General features: G+C 37.1%; 1 protein-coding gene across 23 annotated transcripts in view; it reads right to left on the minus strand.

Annotated features, from left to right (window-relative positions):
* Positions 1-523: 523 nt before the first annotated feature.
* The window catches only part of Ptprd (protein tyrosine phosphatase, receptor type, D), a 2,326,896-nt gene continuing 2,311,081 nt past the window's right edge, over positions 524-16,338 (minus strand). For 22 of the 23 annotated variants that reach the window (XM_087549038.1, XM_087549034.1, XM_087549037.1 and 19 more), the window contains 7 exons: positions 15,856-16,141; positions 15,160-15,338; positions 14,121-14,247; positions 12,957-13,082; positions 9,582-9,736; positions 6,824-6,959; positions 525-4,233 (listed from right to left, as the gene is read on the minus strand). In XM_087549038.1, coding sequence (XP_087405164.1) covers positions 4,165-4,233; positions 6,824-6,959; positions 9,582-9,736; positions 12,957-13,082; positions 14,121-14,247; positions 15,160-15,338; positions 15,856-16,141 — 1,078 coding nt within the window. In that variant the 3' untranslated portion in view covers positions 525-4,164. 23 annotated transcript variants of the gene reach the window in all.

Raw genomic sequence — 16,338 nt, forward strand, 5'->3', positions numbered from 1 at the left:
CAGTACCAGCCTGTCTTAGAAAATTCATTGTTTTCAGTGGTACCTCAATGGTTCAGAGTTGTTTTTCCAACACATAGAACAGACCTCATCTACTATTACAATTAATACTGAGTAAACAATCCAAAGCCAAGTAGTTTCCCAACCATGTTTCTAAATGTTCAATAAGCTAACACTATGGAGTTATTTTCACGTGCAGGAAATCTATGGCTTCTGTCAACATTACACTGACATACACAATTTTCACTGAACTTTAGACCTATCACAGGATCTGACATTGTCTATGTTCTCTACCATCAGTAAAAACAACGCCTCTTGGCTGAAAATGTATGGGAAACTATTTTCCTCAGCTTCTTTGCTCAGCAGTAGAAAGTGCTTACCTCAGGGATAGACACTTGTGAGTAGCAGATTCTTGGTAACTAAAATCCTGCCAGGACATAGGACGTAAGAAGATAGCCAGAAAGGAGGGGATAACTAGTTAATGTGAAAGCAACATGCTTGGAGTGGACAGAAACAAAGGCCAGGGCTGCATAACACTGACATTTTTATTAGAATTCATTTGTAACAAATGGAACCTGTGTCAGCAAAGAACTGATTTTCATACAGACTTCTTTCGCCACCAATGTAACGAAGTAAGAAAATAAAAAGCACGCCTTTCATTCTGTAAAACACTTACGCGTACTACTAATTAGAGGTAATTGTATTTTTTAACAAGCCATTTTACAAGTTATTTTTTTTTTGAATTTTCAGTCTATGCATCCAAAACGAGAGCAAAGAACACAACTGTTATCTTTGTAAAGACACTCCAAGCTTGTATGGCAAAGCCGTGTAACAGATGGATAGGATGGATCTGTAGCCTTCTGACCTCTGCTGGAGTATCAGGGCACCCATATACCCAATGGAAATCAAAACCAAAAGAGAAAAAAAATGGGAAGGGGATTTTAAAATGACAAGAAAGACTGAAACAAAGCTAACCCAAAACTCAGCAGGAAAGAAAAAAACTGTGTGTGCTACTATGCATTTTTTCCTTTCCTGTTGTGATGTGTTATCCACAGACACAAAAATGAACTTTTGAAGCAGTTCCTTACAGATGGGTTCAAGTAATAACATTATTGGGTGTAGAATCAATAGGGCAGTGCATAGTACAAAGGTATAGAAAGTGCAAAGTTCCCTAGAGGCCCTTCCCTCCCCTGGCTGTCCTTGCCTTGTCTAACCATGCAAACCATTTTTAAAAAAGAGCTAAAATAAAGTTCTGTACAAATCACTTTTATATATTTGATATTTTACCATTGTAACTAATTACAAAATTATACATAACTACACATACATAGGTAAATAATAGCACCGTACTGGTTATGATGATGAAAATAACTGGAAACTTGGATGTTTATGGTAATGGTAGATACTGATGTTTGCCTGGGAAATTAAACTTGAATGGTCATAGAGCAAAGTACAGAGTGGAATGCACATCAGTGACAGTGGGGAGTTAGTTCTAGGAACAGCTCCTGATTCTGGAGAAATGCCCACCTCATCCTCCTATAGCACACATCCATTCATTTCTTTTGGTGACTACTGCCATGTCTCCTGTCACACAGGCAGCTTCAGTTGCAGAGAGATAAACTGCTCACTGGCCAGTCATTTTGATGTGTGATATTCCATTAGATCCCACATGTCCAAAATGGCGTGTCTTGATGACCCAATAACCTATCTGACCTCCCTTGTTTCACTAAAACAAAATTACAGCACTGAGCAACCTGGCACTTGGATAAATCTTCAATGGTACAAGTGAAAGGAAAACAATAGACTCACACAGTGCACATTCTATCTGGTTCTGATGTAGATTAGAGAGTCTCATTCTGAGGTAGCCTTCTAGTTTCTTTTTTTTTAGTATTATATATATTTCTGTTTTTTCTCTTTTTTGTTTTTGTTTATTTTTTTAGTTTTTTTTTATAAAAAATGTTCAAATATGATACTTGCAAGTGTTTGGTCTCTAGGACTTTATTCTGCTAGTGATGGGAAAATGTGAAAACAAATACCCTTCCATGCAGAACATCATGAAGGTAAAATTAAACCAAAATATTATACCTGTATCAAAACTCTTTCAGAGTTCTTAGTATTCGTGGAGGGTACTTTAAAATCATATAGCATGTGGAAAACCCATGCCAATGTCCATGGCTTCCTATGGAAATGTTTGGGGAGATACATACATATATATATATATATATAATTTATTGCCCCTTTCAGAAAAATCCTAATGGAATATCAAATATATCCCAAAGTTGTTTCTATAAATAAGACTGGTGGTTACTGCATGCTCCAGAGCAGATTTGGAAGGAATTCGAAGTGAAACAAGTTGCTCTTCCTGATGTGACTATGAGGAAAGGAGAGGCCCTGATTATCCAAGTGCTTTGGGCTGGTACAGTCACTAACATCCCCCACTTGGCTGAAAACTAGGAATGCATATTATTTAAAGAGTTTATATACATGTGGTGAACAGATAATGTTTTAATTGAAAGAGAAACAGATGTGAACACCTAATGGAAATCAGAACCAAAAGGTAAAAAGAAATGCTATTAAAATAGGCATCAATTATAAGGCACTCTAAATGCAGAACTAAAACCAAATGAAACAGCACAGCGCCTCCCAGGAACGCCGCAGCCACAACATGTTTCTGACTGAAAAGAGTAACATGAGTTTGGCTTTGCCCCTGTTACATATCATAAATGCAAATTTCATAGCACATACTATAGACAATATATGATTGAATATACTTTTTTTTTAAAAAAACAACTTGATAGCTGATATATTACAACATTCTTCCCCCCTAAAGGGATATGCACTGACCTTTCCCACATGCACACCTTTTAGATATTTAACAATTGTTATTGCACTAGAGTGTTAGAAATATTGAATTTTGTCAGAAGCCTGGCTAACAAAACAGTATTTGTGAATATGGTTGGATAGGTGGGGGAATACAAGGTAGGAACATTAGGGGCGAGGCTCAATAATCAATGATGTGCACTCCTCAATTCCCTTTACAAATTAAAGTTTTGCAATATTAAAAGTAACTTGGAAAAGATGTTTACAATCGCTTTCTAGACTTAAAAACAAAAACAAATAAGCAAGCAAACAAACAAAAAAAACCCCCAAAACCTAAACCATGGAAGAACCGAATGGCAGTTAAATGTTTATGTGGACATACTGTTTATATATACATAGATACACTAAAAATATAAATATCTATGTATATATATATGTTAGCAGCAACTTTATACTTTGCGCCTCCCTGTTGATTCCAAAAAGAAAACAAAGCAAAACAAGATTCCCCCGAAGCTTGCAGAGAATGGGCACTTTCTCGTCAGTTGTACGAAGAGACGTGTGAGTAATAATGTTGAGACAGGTACTGTAGAGTGAGTGTTGCACAAAAATGTGCAAAGCTTCAAATTATTTGATATTTCTACAGTAAGAGATTACAGATAACCATTCTATAGCTTAAAAGAACAAAAAAACCCCTAGAGTTTAGAAATAAAAAAAGTGAAGAATTACATAACTTTTTAAATTTACTTTATCGAATGATACATTTTGTTTAAAAAAAAAAGTTTGCACAGCTAGAAATGAAACACAGGTCAGCAGAATCTTTACAACACTAAAATGAAACCGAGGACTTTCTTTTTTTAAAACATCCCCACCCTTACCCCTAAAATGTATGAGTGGCATGGGGAAAGGGGTGATGTTGAAGCAGAGTCCACCTTATGTGAGAAGCCACACCAGCAAATGCCTTGTGCTGAACTGAGGCCCACAGGCAAGCTCTCTGTCCCAATCAAGCAATCCCGAACAATATGGTGGTTCTTTGCCGTCATTTCTTCTTCCCTTTATTATTTATTTATTTATTTATTTTTGAATCCTTGAGGTATCTGTAAATAAAATCCTTCAGATGCCTCCTAAGTCAGGATTGTTGTTATTATTTTTCAGGTTAGATGATTAAACTGTGAATTCTTGGTCCACTTGGAAGAGTTTTTTTGTTTGTTTGTTTGTTTTGTAATAGTCCCACTAAGTGGCTGTTAGCTAGAAGTTAAGAAGGACTTCTCAAGTGCCCCGTATGGCTCAGAAGAGACTCCATGAATAGCGAAGGGCCTGTAGTAAAAATCCAGAAGGGGTCAGGGGTTTCTACGTTGCATAGTGATCAAAGCTGCCCAGGTATTCTAGTGCGGCTCGATAGCAGAACTGGTATTGATCCTGTAGGACACAGAGTATGGGAGGAGAAATGAAGAAAAAAAAAGATGTTTTAATTAAGAAATAAACAAGTATTGTAAAGAAAAATTATACTCACAAGGCATCAATATTGCCACTTTAGTTCAGCCTGATTAGTGACAGACAGTGAACAAGTAACACTTAACCATGTAGAGGTTTTAACTTTACCAGTCAATCTGATACAGGCTACTAACTCCAAGCCAAAAGAACTCCAGTGAATATTATTGTCCTTTTTATGTGGAAGAAGCTAAGGAGGAGAGTGACCCAATAGGAAGACCAACAGTGTCAACTAACCCAGACCTCTGAGATCTCTCAGACACCGAGCCATCAACCAGGCAGCATATACCAGCTGATATGAGGACACCAACATAGATACAGCAGAGGACTACCTGGTCTGGCCTCAATGAGAGAAGACACAACTAACCCTTGAGAGACTGGAGGCCCCAGGGAATGGGAAGGCCTGGCAGGGTGTGGGGGTTTTTGGGGGGTGGGTGGGCATTCTCTTGGAGACAGGGGAGGAGGGATAGGATAAACAACTGGTCAGATGATAGCAGAACAGGAGGGGGATAATGATTGGACTGTAAAAATTTGATTAAAGATTTAAAAAAAGTCAGCCAAAAACAGAAATCAAAAAACATGAATTTGGGAAGATGCCTAAGTGGTTAAGGGCACTTGTGTCTAAAACCTGAAGTTAATACATGGAATCCACATGACAGAATGAGAGAAATGACTTCCCCCAGCTGTCCTCTGACCAAACACATGTGGTCGGTGGCATGTGTACTCTGCCCCAACATGAATTAAAAAAAAAAAAAAGTAAACGCATCAGATCAAACATCAGACTCAGTCAGAATTACCAGCATGTCAGATAGTCCCATGTAAGGAAGGAAGAAAGGAAAGATCCTATGTGTCTATGAGGAAGGGAGTTGTGCTGGATACTTGTACATCAACTTGATTTCAGTAAATGTCATCTATCTGAAAGGATGGAACCTCAATAAGACTGGGCTGTAGAAAAGCCAATAGGACATTTCCTTAATTAGTGATCAATGACAATGGGCCCAGCCCATTGGGAGTGTGGTCTTCCTTAGACTGATGGTACTGTGTTCTATAAGAAAATAGGGCGAGCAAGCCAGGAGGAATGAGCCAGTAAGCAATTTCCCTCCATGGTCTCTGCATCATCTCCTGCCTTGATGGCCCTGCCCTGTTTGAGTTCCTGTCCTAACTCTTGTCAGTGATGAACAATGCTATGGAGGTGTAAGCCAAATAAACCCTTTCCTCTCCAACTTGTTTTTTTAATCACAGTGTTTTGTTGAATAGAAACCTTAACTAGGAGAGAAGTGAAAGGTAGTTGTGCAAGTGCATCAGGAATAAAAAATGTTTATAGAGTCCTGGGCTTTTCACCTTTTCACGCCTAAGAATGGCTGCCTTCATTCAAAGTACCTGTAACATTTGTCCTAAAATTCAGTACGATTGCATGTCGTCATTCTTCTAGAAGACTAACACCAAATAGACAGGTATGAAACATACCTTTTCTCACACAAGGAAGTGCCCTGTCATATTGAAATGAATTGGAACACTGCTGGGGAGATAGAAAAATTACAATTTACAGATAACCACAGGGATGAGAAAAAGTAGGATTTTCCCCATAAAAGAAACTTATTTTCAGTAGCCAATGGGGCTGAAAGTAGATAGCTTCTATTTTGCTTAAATGTGCATTTTTCTACAATAAAAATGGTAATGCAAAATAAATGGAGTTTGCTTTTCTGTCTTGTCACAGTAAGTTGCTTGGCTAAGTGTTAAGGCTTTTTAAATGTCCAATTTTCCTTTGTCACCCCAACACCCATTATGTTTGTCAGGCTGACATAATGTTTTAAGCATTGCATGCCAAATGCTTGCAGTATTTTGAAATCAAAGTGTAGAAGATATTGTAAATTGAAGAATACATATAAATTGTATAATTTGGTGGATGTTTGAGGAATATAAATACTGCCTCTCTGATTCTCTAAATCATGAAATTATACTGAGAAATGTACATATTAATTAGTGAATAGAAACAAGCCATTTCTACATTCCAAATATTTAACACGGCCAGTCATATGAAACAAAACACAAGCACCTGGTGTCTCTGTGAGCAAACAGAAAGAAAACAGAAAAGTAAAAGTAGCTGAGAAAATATTCTCTACTTGATATTTGGCTTTTTACGTATTGACCTAAAATTAGGTACGAAGCTCTCTCTCTCTCTCTCTCTCTCTCTCTCTCTCTCTCTCTCTCTCTCTCTCTCTCACACACACACACACACACACACACACACACACACACACACACTCTGAAACATGTGGGACATTTTATGAGTTAAAGATTTAATATAATATAATGTATTTCAACCCAATATAAAACCTCATATAATCTCCACACCAGTTTGAAGATTGTGGCATTGCCTCCACATTTAAGTGTTGGAAGATAAGGTTTTAAAATAGTGGGTAAGCTTTTCCCATAGTGCACTTCTGTATTTTGAAAATATATTTTGGGCCCACAGAGGATTTAAGTTTTTGGAAGGTAACAATAAATTTTTTCTTACCTCTGTTTGTACCATGGCTGGTCGTTGTGTTCTTAACATTTTGACTGTCTGGAAGATATCTACAACCCCTTCATATCTCATTCTTTCCAACACAATACTCAATGTTATAAAGACTCCAGTTCTTCCAACACCGGCACTGCAGTGAGAGCAAAGGAAGTATGAGTAACATGTTCATAGTCTTGGCCTCATTACTCAACAGACTTTTTCCTACCAGCCTCCGATATTCCCAGTTTCTCCACAAGCATGCTAAGGATAAAGTGGGAGTGCTTTTACTATGTGTTTACCAGGTAATGTATTGATATAACATGAGAAAATACGTAGTTACAATTGGGTCTTATAAAATAGATTGCATTTCTAAAACACTGTGGAACTTTAGTTCTAAAGGTCAAGAAATAATACTAAAAAAATCAATAGACAAAAGTAGCAACAGATCAAATACAGGATTGTATTCTTCATTTAAACCCTAAAACTGAAGACCTCACCTCTATATAAAGTATGAAGTAAATTAGAATAAGAAAGAACATATCATTGAGAGTCCTCCTTCCTAGTGTATGAATAACATAATTCTTGACAGTTATGCCACCATCTAAACAGGCAACACATTAGGAAAAAAGGCACACAGACCACTTCAGTGTTGATATTGGTTTGGATAAGGAAAAATAGATTCTACAGTAGACTTTCTGTTATGGGAAAGTCTTTTCTCTTAACCTTTGGGAAACAATGGGTATCCAACATACATTGATTGTAGAAATATCAAATTATATCCTAATTTCAGGAAAGATAAAACTTTCAACAAATTTTCAAAAGGCCCTTTGACAGTATGGCTCTGAACTACCGAGCTCTACACTGAATGGCTTATTTTCAGGTGAGCAGCAGCTAACATATCCTTCTAAGTTTCTTTCTACCATTTCAGCAAGGTTTTAGATGTCTTTCTGTTCCTTTTGTATTTTAAGAGAATTCCAGAATCTTCACAACAGCAAAGAAGAAAACCAATTGAGAGCTTTTGTATTCTTAAGAAGTGACATCTGAGGTTTTAGGTAACAAGAATATTCTGAAAAAAAATCTTTACATTCATGGACCTTAATTAAATGTTGTGTATAACGCTTGGGCACAGGCTGTAGAAAATAGATGGTTTCATTTACTCTGGGATGTAGCTGACAGGCATACATAAATAGCATATGTTTTACAAACTGCAATTTCTCATGAATCTAAGGAAAAATGCTAAGTAAGACTTTAAACCAATGAGCAGTTGTTAAAAAGGAGTTGGACATATTCACTCCCAACAACACTCAAGGAATCTTGAATGGTGCTCCAACCCTGAACACCTCACACTCATGAGGGACTCTAACTTATAATACTTTTTTGAATCATCCAGATATTCTCAGGTGTATCTTACTTTAACTTGATTGATCAGTATAACCAAAAAACAGTACTTCTGGATTTCTAATAAGGATTTTTAAGAAAAGAACAGGCATCTGCCTCATTAACTTCATAATTTATTGAATCTTTATATGTTAGTTTAATATGCCAGAAATAAGTGTTATTTTAAAGCATTCAAAATGATGAAAAGATATATCTGAATTAGGTGAAGAAATAATATGCTATATTTTTTAAAGACCTATTATATTTCAACTCTGGTTTATAACATAAACTTTCTATTTCTCTTGTGAGTCTAGCCTTTAATGGCTGAGCCGTCTCTACAGCCCATCAACTTTAAATACTGAAGACTACACATCACTTCCTATCTATAGCAAGGGATTGGGCAGCATACTGCAAATGTCTCCAAGTCCGAGAAACAAAGCAGTGTTAGAAAAGATCACACCGAGGCCTGCAGAAAAATGGAAGCTCTGTTATACCCCTTTATAAAAATATAGATCTGGGACAAGAGCATGTATCCTGAAGCCTATGTCTAATTTTTCTATTTTGAAATCTTGCTTCTTAGGGTATTAATAACAATAGGTTTTTAAAGCATCAGATGTTTTAAACATAAGTGCTTTTAAAATTTTGACTGTAAACATATTGAAAACTGAAACTTCAAACTTTCAGAATCCCAATATATAGTATTTAAAAAAATTAGGTGAATTCCCTTTACTATGTTTTGCACATACAGCAACTTCCACATGCACTAAATTTATGGTGGACGTCAAAGGCATTCACTTAGTATTTCTATTAACTTCAGTGACTTAAGTTATAAAATGCTCTAGAAATGGTTGAAAATAATTAAATTGAAGGTGCTTCATTTTCTGATATAGCAACAATTTTCGAGCAAATTGCATTTTGAACTGAGGCACCATACTAATCACTTATTGACTTGCAAGAATTAGTATTGCTATTAAGGCTTGGCAGCTACTCTCAGTTTTTTCAAGAGACAAAAGGAGAAGATACAGAAAGGCAGTTGTAAGTGCAGCTACATAAAAAGAAAGCAGACACTGAAAGGGATTAGGATTACACATTAATGCTAGGGGACACACCAACAATTCCTGGTGACTTGAAATTGTTTTTTTTTTCTTTTTTTGTTCTTTTGTTTTTTGTTTATAAATAAGGGATCAATTTGGATTAAAAGCATTCTTATATTTTTTTCGTTTTATGGAAAAATAAACAAATATTTACATTATGTCTCAAAGAACATTTTGAAAACAAATTTCAATTATACAGACTTATCGTAACAAGTTTGTACACAAAGTGAATAAAGAACACCCATTTTAAAAGCTGACAAGAATCATAAATGTCCAGTTAGCATTAGTGACTCCCTGCTTACCTGCAATGCACCGAAATGGGACCATCTTGGCCAAACTGTTCCTTTGTTTTATGGACTTGGCCGATGAAGTCAATAAATCCTTCTCCAGACTTTGGCACTCCTTGTTCTGGCCAGTCAGTGAACTGGAACTGCCTCACTGTTCGAGACTGGCCGTCCTTTAGAGGGAGGCCACATAACCAGCCATGGAACAGCATGCCAGGAGGATTCAGTAAGTACAAAGGCCACAAGAACATTCAGGATTTTTTCCCCAAAAAATAAAAAGAGAAAAAAACTTTAGGAATGTGTCCAGTAGAAACTTAGTTATGTGTGTGTCTTATCTACTGCCTACATGTCTCTCTCTCTCTCTCTCTCTCTCTCTCTCTCTCTCTCTATATATATATATATATATATATATATATATATATATATATATATCACACACTCACACACACACACGTTTCCCCCCAAATCTTATATTCAATCTAATGTCTTCTTCACAGAAGGAGTGTGAAAGGAGTTTGCAGGCATGTCACCTAGATAAGAGACTTGCTGTTATCACAGTGACATGTTATTACATCAGCCATGCATATTTCTAGTACCATAAATGACAAATGGCAACATGTAAAGGATCTAACATAAACCAGATACTTGTTGACTTGGCTGCCCTGCTATGTCTCTGAGGTACACATTTTCGAGCCATGTGTTAGGACACAGCATGAGCCATGTAGGGATGTTTAAATTCCAGCTAAGTAAGGGCAGTGTGCCAATTTGTTTTTGTCAACCTGACACAAATCAGAGTCTCTTGGAGAAGAAACAAGCAGTTAGAGAATTGTTTCTTCATCACATTCTGTGATGCCTATCAGTGAGTGCTTTCCTGATTAGTGACTGATATGGGATGGTGTGGCCAACAGTGACAGTGCCACCTCTCGATGGGCACTCCTGGCTGGTATAAGAAATCTAGAGGAGTGAGAGAGACAGGGGAGAACAACACAGCAAGCAGTGTTGCTCTATGGTCTCTGCTTCAATTCCTGCCTCCATGTTCTTGCTGAGCTCTTTCCCTGGCTTCCTTTGATGAACCTGTAACCAAATACATCTTTACTTTCAACTTGCTTTTAGTCAGTGTTTTATCACAGGAACTGAAAGGGGAACTAATACAGAACCCAAGGGGATTATTTGTAAGCATTGTACCATTGCCTCCTGGCATCTTTTCATCAGCGGTTTCTTCCTGACTATCTTCAGGAATGAAGTAATATACAAAGATAACTCCAAAAACTATAAAATAAAACAAGCCATATCTAAAATATGAAAATCCAAAAAGTAGGTGTATTTCTCTTACTATAATGTTTTGTACCCATGGGAACTCCCACAAGCACTAAATTAATGGTGGATATCTGAAGCATTTACTTGGTATTTCTATTAACTTCTTTTCTAAAGAGAGTATATAAAACTTTCTAAGAAGTTCTGCATTAATAAGAGAAGGTCATGAATTGCTTCTGATTCTTTCTGCAATTGTCTAAAGTACGACCGTAGCAGAAGGGATGCTTCCTTCAGAGATACAGGAATTCCAGCTCTGACTCAGCAAGGTAACACATAACTATATCCATGATTACTGGGATTGATCCCACTTGAAGAGATACTCCCACTGGCTTCCTGCTTCACATTCTTGGGAACTAATCATTCCTTCTAAGATTCTTATGGCACCAGGTACTCATGAGGTAAAAAACTGAAAAGAAAAAAAAAAAGAGTATGGCTTAACTCAGGACGGGTACACATGTACTCTAGTAGTGCCGAGTAGATTCCTGAGAGTAGAAGAAAAGAGGAGCACAAAAATGCCATGAGACTACAGAGGGACACAAGAAGTGTTTGGCCTAGTCAGTAACTCCCAGATGTTTACTATAGAAGGCACATTTATTTCCCTCTTTTTCTGGGAAAGTTTTGGCAGGTAGAGAGAGAAAGTCAGAAACTGCACAAGGCAGAGTTTTCCTGAGTGTCCTGGGCATTTAATTTTTGATCTTAGTCACTTGTAACACATAAACAGATCGGATGTATGAATATTTACTATTTGGAGAGAGACCATCTGATTGTTGAAAGGTTAGTTGCTTAACAATCCTCTATTCTCATGGGTCAACTGGCTTTCTGAACTCAGAACCTGAGATCAGAAGCATGCTGGGAGTATACAAAACAAGGCCTCTGGCAACTAACCACAGAGAGTCTTTTCAAAAGGATATGAACACGTTCCTGCTCTCCTCTTTCTTAATGTCACTCTGTTTAACTTGGAGCTAGGTTAAACGTGCTGTGTTCCCCATGGATTAAACCTGTATTTTACTTTCTATTACTAGAAATAGCTAGGAAATTTATTTTTGAGGAACGTAGGTGTTTGACTCAGACTGAAAAGAGAGTAGCCAGTCTCAAAGAGTGCTTACTTGGGCAATTAAAAAATGAGGATTTGGCACATGGTAGCTGCCTTGATGTAGTCACTTTCAGAGTATTTGATATACTACTTTCCAGGATTAACAAGTCTGTCACCTGGGCCAAGCCTCTGCCTCCTCTGTGTCTGTGTCATAGCCAGGGCTAGGCTTTGGGAATTAGTAGACAATCTATAAATATAAACTGAGAGAAAGTTGCTTTCTAAAAAACACAATGGATCAACTAACTATATATTGTCCCCTGGAGTTTTAGTCAACACACCCACTATGACAGTTCTAAAAATAAGCAGAGCTGTGAAGTGACCCGGTCTCCCTACGATGTCTTTGCAATCATGGTTTGAGAGTGGCTAATGGCAAAGATATTAAAGTTTATGTGTAGAACCTCTTACATTAGAGCTGAACCTTGGACTCAGCAATTTTTGTGAGAAAGGCGAATGAAAATTAGCCAACAAGGGTTGTGAGTTCACAGCTCTCATGGACAGACCCATTAGCACATGGAGGAACAGGCGATGCCAGGAATCAAATTAGAATGTGCAAGGCTTGTCAGGACTTTCCAAGGAATGCCAATTGCTCTGCAGTTTTAAAGTCATTCCAAATTAACCTAGAGGCCCATATGACCTCAAGGACTGTAAAACAACAACATATTTACAGCCTTAAGTAATGAAGAAATCAAAAGCTCTCCAATGAGAATGTGCTGAGAAGGTGAAGTTAAGTGCAGCCAACCAATCAGTAAACGCTTCCCAGCACCAGCTCTTAGTGCATTCCCAAAGCTGGGCTTCCAGGTGTTACAGTTGAAGGAAAGCCAAGCCTGGGCTTATGAAAACACTTCCCAGACAGGGGGAAGGTTAGATTCCTTTCCTTTAAAGTCATCTCTAATGCATGAGCTTTTTCCTTTTGAGAATGGTTGTTGGCAAATGTTTCTCCCAGAGGAGTGAATTTAACCCTAATTTCTAGCTAATGATGTACTTACCCTGGCATCCGTGACCTTGAATTCCCTCAGGATGTACTGAGGCATGTTGTATTCAGCCATGGGATCTACAACAAAATACTGGTATCTTGCAGATCGTTCGGCTGGCCAGTACTGGTGACATTTCTCCTATAAGGAGAGATTAATGTTAAACTCTGTAAGGTGTAAAAAGTGTTTTGCTTATGTACATTTGTTCTCTTCTTAATGAAATTCTAAAATTCAAGGCAATTTCAATTGCATGTACCTAATCTTCTGGATCGCTCTCCTGAAGACAAGCAAACTATCTGGTGTAATTTCTTTTTTTCAAAAATCCTGGCACAGAGTCTGGCAAATTGTAGCTGCTTATTAAATACCGGTTGGATGGAGGGATTAAACTGGATGGTTATCTTTTCTGTATAAATTATTTAAATAATGATATAATTCTTTGGGCAATGCTGTTGGTACTGTATTACATCAGCACTCTTTTTACCCCACTGTGGTTTATAATTAGAAAATCACAGAGGACAAAGCAAAAAGAAGTCCCTGAGAAGACCAAGCTCAATATTAGCTGTTAACTGAGGACTATGGGGTCCTGACAGTTCTGATGACTTGCCTTAGCCTTACCGAATCAGCAGGCAGATGAAGGCAAGCTAGATAACTTCTTGGCCTTATATCTTTTTGCTTTCTAAATGAGCTTTACGTTTTGGGTTTTAGCCATAAGTCTGTCATATAATTTCTAAAAAGAGACAGAATGAGACTATCTCCAATGACACAGCAAATTCGCTTTCAGGTGCTGTCCAGGTGGTGGCACTTCAAGTATCTCTCTGATGCTATTGATATGTGCTTAAGAACAAGTATTCTTAAAATCAAGTTTGCCATTATAACTGTTGAAATATTATGTAGCTTCTTAGAACCATGTTCAGTGGACAAGAAAATTACAGTTTGGTTTAAGACAAAGAAATTCAAGAAAGACCAGAATTCAAAATCCTTTACATAAGGATATGATAGCCCAGTTGATCATAAAACTCTAACCTTTTTAGACAAAAAGGAACAATCATATGTCAAGTGTAAGTCCCTAGGTACCAATGACTACTATTATTGCATGTCTCTGAAGCCAAAACACTGGATCTTTAAATAACCTCTAAATTAATGTTTGATGTGGTTTTCCAAATTGGGTGCCTCACTTACTCTGCCCATTTCTCTCAGCTTGGTGAGCATCACAACAATAGTGGAGTTGTGTTCCCAAAGCATGCGCCAAAAGTCTTCAGTCGTCTCAGCTAAGGGCCCCTGGGTAGCAATGTAGGCTTTCTGTTGTCTGAGTAGAGAAAATGAAAAGAAAATGCTAAAGCATTTTGAAGACATGCACAAATGCATTTGTGAATTGTTAATACTAGTCCTACATATATCATTAATTGAATGCAGGGGATTCCCATTAGGGTGTATAATCAATAAGATTGTTTAATGCATGTTAGGGACTTTGTGAAATCAATTATGTTGTTAATATTACTATGTACATCTCTGCCATTGTTATTTAAATTTAGTGTAATGCTGGTAGCTCAACCTCATATGTTATATGAATTAATTAAATGCTTAGTTGTGTGACTCCATTTTTTAGAAACAGTGCTCCTATAATCTATTAAATTGATGAAAATGGCAGTAAATAGCTTCCTTATCAACTTCCAGATCTCAATTGTTCTTAAAAGAAAAGGTTACAAGATCAGATTAAAAGAAGCAGAGGCTGAGGAGATGGTTCTGTTGGTAAAATATCTGCGAATCAGATCCTCAGCAATCATATAAAGTCCTGAAAAGGACATGGTATTAGGTAACAGGTAGATCTCTAGGTCTTATTAGCCAGCCAACTCAGCTGAAGGGATGAGCTCTAGGTTCAGTATATCTATCTATCTATCTATCTATCTATCTATCTATCTATCTATCTATCTATCTATCTATCTGATATATATATATAATATCTATATATATGATATATATATAGTATATATCATACAAACACACTACACCACTCCCACATGCAATAGAAATTACATTACTACTGTTTAATTCTACCTAAAAATAAATACATAAATAGGCCACCATCACCAAGGAATTGAATGATGATGTACTCATAAAGAAAATGGCACTGAATTGGGATGAAATTCTTTGTGGTAATAAATCTACAGCACATGCAAATATTAAGGCTTTGGACTGTCAAGGAACCAAGGGTAGATACCTATATCCATCAAGGAAACTGGCGTTGATGTAATCAGAGCCTTCTACTCCTCGGATAGGCTGCAGGCACACCCTTGTGGATTCATATGGCATAATATTCACAAGGCGGTTTTTGAATTTATTACATGGAAGATTGGCACTGATGAATCTTGAGGTGTGAGCTTTTGAGCTGGCTAGACGCTGTTGAATTTAAAAAGAAAAAAGAAAAAGAAATTTACAAAGGTAATTTTAGTCAGTGATTTGAATGTAATGTCCCTAAGATGCTCGTTTTAGATATCAATCTTCTGCTTATTTGATAGCAAATATTCAAAATGCACTTCCAGTTATCCAATTATTTCATATACCCTACAGAATATTATAAATATTGCCTTTTGAGAACATGGTATCTGAATTTAAATGAGGACATTATGGACCCTGTTATTGTTAGGGAACAAAAAAAAATTGAGGAGAAAAAATAGGAGAGGGAAGAAAAAGGAAGGAAGGATGGAAGGAAGGAAGGAAAGAAGGAGGGAAAGAAGGAAAGAAGGAAGGAGCAGGGGCATGGGAGGAGAAAGAGAAGGAGAGGGTTTAATATAAATCTGATACCAAAAGAGGTCAAGTGAACCCTGCCCTTCAAAAATCTGAAAGATAAAATGAAGGCTATTTTAAAGATAAAATGACTTACTGGTGAATAACTACATCATAGCCATTGTCTTACCTTAAATTCAAGTTCCATTCCGGTGACATTCTCCCCTGTTTCTATTTGTGTCAGCTTCTGAATGTAGGCATACAAGTTTCTAGCCGGCACTTCGGTATTTCCACATGTCACTGCTTCTAACAGTGCATCATGGATGAAGATGTACTGGTCTTCTGTTTGCACCATGTAATTCCTCTGGGCTCTCATTAAAGTTACATGGCCATAAATATCTACAGTTTTTTCATGCTTTATTCTTTCTAACATGGCATCTATTACAATGAAGCAGCCAGTTCTGCCAACACCCGCACTATAAGACAAAGAGAAGGGGGGAAAGCCCACATAAACTTAGCAAGAAGCTAACACATAAGAAAACCTTTACTAATTTCATTAATCGGGTCTCAAACTTACTAATTTGACTCGAATAGCAATTATAAGAATTTCTAAGTCACTCTGGAGTGAAAAATACTTAAGCACCAGTTACTTGGATGTATGTAATAATATACT

The sequence above is a fragment of the Rattus norvegicus genome, chromosome 5, assembly GCF_021556685.1.
Source record: "Rattus norvegicus strain SHRSP/BbbUtx chromosome 5, alternate assembly SHRSP_T2T, whole genome shotgun sequence".
In the NCBI taxonomy this organism is placed as follows: domain Eukaryota; kingdom Metazoa; phylum Chordata; class Mammalia; order Rodentia; family Muridae; genus Rattus; species Rattus norvegicus.